The sequence below is a fragment of the Nicotiana tomentosiformis genome, chromosome 3 (genome assembly GCF_000390325.3).
Source record: "Nicotiana tomentosiformis chromosome 3, ASM39032v3, whole genome shotgun sequence".
Lineage (NCBI taxonomy): Eukaryota > Viridiplantae > Streptophyta > Magnoliopsida > Solanales > Solanaceae > Nicotiana > Nicotiana tomentosiformis.
The window spans coordinates 65950132-65955827 of record NC_090814.1 but is presented as its reverse complement, the minus strand read 5'-3'; the positions used below and the strand labels follow the sequence as shown (position 1 = coordinate 65955827).

The 5696-nt window shown below is 36.4% G+C and overlaps 1 protein-coding gene across 1 annotated transcript; it reads right to left on the bottom strand.

The window, feature by feature from the left end:
• Positions 1-1185: 1185 nt before the first annotated feature.
• Positions 1186-4930, bottom strand: LOC104110000 (protein NRT1/ PTR FAMILY 5.1). The gene is made up of 4 exons (XM_009619415.4): positions 4724-4930; positions 4215-4432; positions 2646-3202; positions 1186-2134 (listed from the first exon to the last, which is right to left on the bottom strand). Exons 1-4 carry the CDS (start codon positions 4827-4829, stop codon positions 1270-1272), a joined length of 1746 nt encoding a protein of 581 aa, XP_009617710.1. The 5' UTR covers positions 4830-4930; the 3' UTR covers positions 1186-1269.
• Positions 4931-5696: the final 766 nt, after the last annotated feature.

Below are 5696 nucleotides of genomic sequence, written 5' to 3'. Positions count from 1 at the left end.
TTCCTACAACCGATGCCGAAACCTACCAAACCACGTCCGAATGACCTCAAATTTTGCACACAAGTCATATTCAATATTTCGGACCTACTCCAATATCCTGAATTAGATTCCAACCCCGATATCAAAAATTCCACTACCGATCAAAATCTCTAAAAAATTTGACTTTCGCCATTTCAAGCCTAAATGAGCTACAGACCTCCAAAACACAATCCAGACATGCCCCTGAGTCCAAAATCACCCAATGGAGCTAACAGAACTGACGAAACTCTATTCAGGAGTTGTCTTCACAGAGTTCCGACTACGGTCAAAATCCTAAGACTTAAACTTCTGTTTTAGGGACTAAGTGTCCCAAATCACTCTGAATCATCCAGTAACTGAAACCAACCACGCACGCAAGTCAATACATATAATATGAAGCTGCTCAAGGTCTTATGCCACCGAACGGGACTTAAATTCTCAAAACGACAGGTCGGGTCATTACATGTACTCATACTACACTTCTGCACATTTTTGTTCAGAGCCAGGTATTGGAGATATCGGACTCGGGCAGAGTTAGTGTGTTGATCGCAAGGATTCAAGGTAGAGCTGCTTGGTCATCGTAGCCCCTTGGAGTCTTTCCATTTTATTGTACTGTCAACTCTTATTCGAACAGTATTGTATATTCGATCTTTGAGATTTATTGCATGTATTCAGTTAGAGTTTGTGACTCAATATTACTAGTCTTGGGAAGGTGTTATAATTATTTCCGCTATTGGTTTCGACACGTGTATTAAATTATATATTTTTTTTAAAAAAAATGGCTTGAATTATAATTGCAATTGGCTTACCTAGTCTTAGAGACTAAGTGACGTCACGGCGCCTGGGGTGGGAATTTGGGTCGTGACATTTTGACTTTTCAAACTCTTGAGATGGGAAATTTTATGCGTGGGTGAAATTGTAAATATTTCTTATAAAACGGTATCTGAAGTTATGAAGCGGATATTAGATATAACATTTTACAAAGTAGAGTAAAATTTTTAGAGTGAGTCTTCCCCGTAAATTTTCCTAAAATAATTAGCTATGGTATGTAATTGACTTATACAGCGGTGGGTTAAAGAGTTTGAGATACAACCGGAGTAATTAGATTTGACCTCTTTTTTTCTTTATCAAATTCATCACTCCCCCTTTTAGATGAAGAACGTTAAGAAGGTTCAAATAGCTAAAATTGATTAAAACGATCAACTAATAATATACATACATCAAACAGAAATTAATCCTAAATCAGCAACTCTAAGGAAGAAGGTCTATGGCTTTGCCTTCCAACTCTACAAATTCGTCCTTCATTTCTGTGGATTCCCTTTTATAGATATACCTATTTGATGCCCACAAAAATGCTCCCAAATTTAAGGTAGACATGACCAAGAGGAAACCATAGTAATAATCCAAGTGCGAGTCATTCATATTGTTTCCAATCCAACTATTCCCTCCATTACTCCCAGTAATTTTATCCACAATCGTCACCAAAAAGCTATTCAAGAAATTTCCAAGGCCAATGCCACTTGTGAAAAACGTTGTACCAAGGCTTTGCATATCTTCTGGAGATTGATCATAGAAAAACTCCAGCAATCCTATGGCATTAAACACATCGGCCACGCCCAATAGCACATACTGAGGCAATAAACAGAATATTGTCATAGGGACTATTTCTTTAGGTCCGTAGATGTGATGCATTTTTATGACTTGCATTCTTCTCACTTCCATAGCACAAGCAATTGCGATGGCTACAATTTGGATAAGGAAACCTGTTCCTAGCCTCTGGAGTAATGTGATTCCCCTAGGATTTCCTGTTTTCTTGCGCATAAAAGGCACGAAATATCGGTCATACATGGGCACGGACAATAACATAGTGAGAGTCACAAAGCTTCCCAATGATGCTGCGGGAATCTGGAATCTTGAACCCAAGTGCCTGTCCAAGGTGGTGCCTTGTTTGACAAAAAGAGTGTTTATTTGTGCCCAAATGGTGCTAGGGATTAGGGTTACTAGCCATATCATGGCCATTCCCATAATTAGCTTGGCTCCTTCGACCTGAGTCACCGTGCATGGTGGTCTTGAACCTGTTGAAGTGTCTCGTTTGATTGCAGCCTTGTCCAAGAACCTGAAAAAAGAAAGTTTGGTTGATTCTGGAAAGAGTGTTCATATCAAATATATTTGATCAAACAATTGAACAATTCATATTTAGGTGGGCATTATTAACAAAGCAAATAATATAATATAATTTGGTAGATGCTTCAAAATGCTCTGATCGATTTGAGACTTTCTTTTATGATTCGGGATTATGGTTTTAATTGTCATCAAGTATAAGCAGTGGGGCAGATATAGAAGTGTAAATGATGAAGCAACCATTATTTGGAGGACCCAGTACAGTAGAGCAGTGTACGTAAATGATCACGTGGCAAGTACTGATTAGATGAATTCTAACAAATGAAAAACATGGAATTAACAAGGCATCAACATTTTGCCATTTGGAGATACCTTAGTTGTGGATAAATTGGAAGGTCCCCCACTTCCTTCTACCCTTAGTTTCTCAAGTTTAAAGGTTAAGAATCTTTCTGTAGTACTACTAAATATAACGTCAAAGATTTTCAATAAAAACTATAAATGCTTACCTGAATACTGGAGTGTGATGGACTTGGCGTTTTCGAGTACTGAAATAGTATTGCATGTCAAATTCATGAAGCTCAGACGGGTCATTAGGGAGGTCAATTTTCCTGTTGGCAAATGCAACGATAGGAACACGAAATAGGTCCCGAGCAGGATACTGGGACTTTCTAACTTTGTGCCTGTAATTTGGGGTTCCAATGTAAAAAATAACTAGAGAAAATATCAGACCAACAGTTGGAATGCCATATCCTAATCCCCAGCTCAAGTTTTCTTGGATGTAAACAAGGCCAACTGTAGCAAGTAAAGCACCAGCAAAGGTACTGAACATCCACCAATTGAAAAAGGAAACTTTTAGCTTTTTTTCTTGTGGATTAAAGTCGTCGAATTGGTCAGCACCAAATGTGGATATATTAGGCTTTGTTCCACCTGCTCCAATGGCTATTATGTAAAGAGATGCGTAGAAGAAGGCGATTTGAGATGTAGTAGCCTTGTTGCATACTCCATTTTCACAGCTCGGTTTCAAGAATTTAATTGACACGGCCATTGTCAAAAGCACCATTCCCTAATGGAAAATAGTTTGGTCAATAAATTATTTAATGCTAGCAGAAATAAGCTATGTTGCTCTGGCTCTTCAAAAATACTGGCGGGTGTGTGTCGAATCCTCCAAAAGTTATGTATTTTTAGGGTATACGATACAGTTGCGATAATATTTTTGGAAATAAGTAGAGTAAGAATTTGGATCATAGTAGTATGAACAAAATGAGAAAATTTTCGAAAATGATTTTCGGTCGCTATCCCACTAAAATGGACAAAGCTTGACTATGAAATGCAGAAAGTACAAAGGTTAATGAAAATTGATGTAGCCGTGACACAAACTTATTTCGTTTTCACTCCAGCAGAGCTCTCTCCTCTAACCCAAAATGTCAGTTTATTAGCTAGTCATGTATCAGGCTCGAAAATTATAGGTGGTAAGTTTAATCCAAACCAGTTCTTGCGCTTACTTGCAATTGCTGCTAGTCTAGTTAAATCTTCTAAATAAAATTTATATGAATTGTTATGTAGTGAACAATAATGTTAAAATTTGGTATACAATAGATAATAATGTAAGAATTGTTATATTTTTAGACATTCCCTATTTTTGAGACTGATACAATCTTTGCATAACTAGTAGTATCCACAACATTTGTCTCCGGCCGGTATAAACACATGGCTAGGGCAAAGCTCCAAGTCATGTGGTGAATTTAATTACAGGTCATTGTCTAGCCAGGACAATGGAATTGCTTATAGGTCCCACTGGAAAAAGATCCTCCAAATTATTGGCCGTGGCTGGTTAGTATACTCAATTGTAGGCCAATCAAGATAGTAAGTGGTGCAGACATAATTACATATATTGAACTTGGACTTGGACTGAATCATGTGAAAGGTTCCTTTTGGAGCATCCTAGCTAAAGAATGACAAATAATAACTTGTAGATGTGGAGTAGTGTCGTCTATCACACAAGATAGCGCATATATATAGTATATAATTTGTGGAGGAAATAAAGGAATATATATGTATGTATGTTTGGTGCTTACCATGACGTAAATAAGTGAAGAGATAGTGAAAGTCCAGAAACGACCCAAGTAAGTGTCAGCAACATAGGCTCCAAGAAGAGGTGTAATCCAAACTGATCCAGACCAGTTATTCACATTCCTAACTGATGAAACTGTGTCTTCATGTAGTTGGGTTGTTAAGTACACCACTAAATTTGAAGCTATTCCATAGAAAGCCATCCTCTCAAATGCTTCATACCCTGTTTCATCCATCCCTAATTATGTTACTCGTAAAAACTAGCAAGAATTTTAAGATCATTCTCTTTCTAAGAATCTTAATTCAAGAATAAAGATAAATTAGATATCACAATCTTAAATAGTAGAGTCAATCGACCCTCATCGAGATATGATAATCAATAGCTTTGAATATCATCAGATAAGTGTGGGCTTTGCCCCATTCCTTATAAAGTTCAAATCTTGAATATGCCTTTGAAGATTAAGCTTTTACATGAGTATATACGAAGAAAGATAAGGGAAGAAAAGAAGCTTACCAACAAGGAAAGAACAAGCTTTCCATTTGCCAGTTTTCTCAGCAAGAACAGGTTGACCTCGAAGATCAACCGTGCCATCTTGTGTGTAATCAATATTAGCTTCCATTAGATAAATGAAGCCAAAATTAGAGCGATGGAAAGAAGTTAACTAAGTTGAGGACTGAAGAATTGGAGGAAGAGTAGGTGGGCTATATGTAGTATTTGTGCTACACTGCTCCTACTGCTTGCCAATACAGCTAGGTGTCATGGACCATTTATATTTGTCCCTCTCATTATTTCATGGATCTAATGATGCAATCATGCAAAATTCTTTGGTCCCATTCATTTAACGTTGGAAATTTCTTTATTTTAAAGGGAGCATATAAAGTTTTGACAAATTAATTATTACTATTCACTGTCATTCTGTTGTGTAAGTCAAAAAATGCAAAATTAAATTAACTAAATAGGCAAAAAAATCATATTTACATATAATAATACATGTCCACTATACTACTGTAATTAACCGAATTATTCACCATAGGAACATTCTTGGGGCATAAGCTCAAAAAATCAAAACTAAACTAAAGTTTCTCTCGTGTCCTTCTTTCCCCAATTTCAATTATTTAGGGGGTTCACGACTACTAATAAACTTGAAAATATAAATTAATAAAACTTAAGGACAACTCTGAGTTTGTTTTACCTTGACAACATACAAACTTTTGTTTAATAATTACTACTATCATTGTTTATCACTGCATTATAACATGAGTCTAAAGCCTAATTAATTGAAAGGGTTGTTCTTCTTGTGATGCCAAGCGAATTATAGAAAGAGTTGTCACGTTTAAGTTGTGACAGTCATTTGAAAATGTTGGAAGATATATCATCCCAAAGTTATGAGGTGGAGTAGTGCCCACGTTACGTGAGTATTCTACCATAGCAAATTAAGGTTTGTTTTAAGTGAGATCAAGAGAATTATAATTTAGCTTTAGATTAA

Excerpts from the sequence above, each read along its gene's own strand:
- LOC104110000 (XM_009619415.4), bottom strand. The coding sequence starts at position 4,829 with ATGGAAGCTAATATTGATTACACACAAGATGGCACGGTTGATCTTCGA. Across the intron at positions 4,433-4,723 it reads AGCTTGTTCTTTCCTTGTTG|GGTATGAAGCATTTGAGAGG; the intron begins GTAAGCTTCTTT and ends TGGATGAAACAG. Across the intron at positions 2,135-2,645 it reads CATCACACTCCAGTATTCAG|GTTCTTGGACAAGGCTGCAA; the intron begins GTAAGCATTTAT and ends TTCTTTTTTCAG.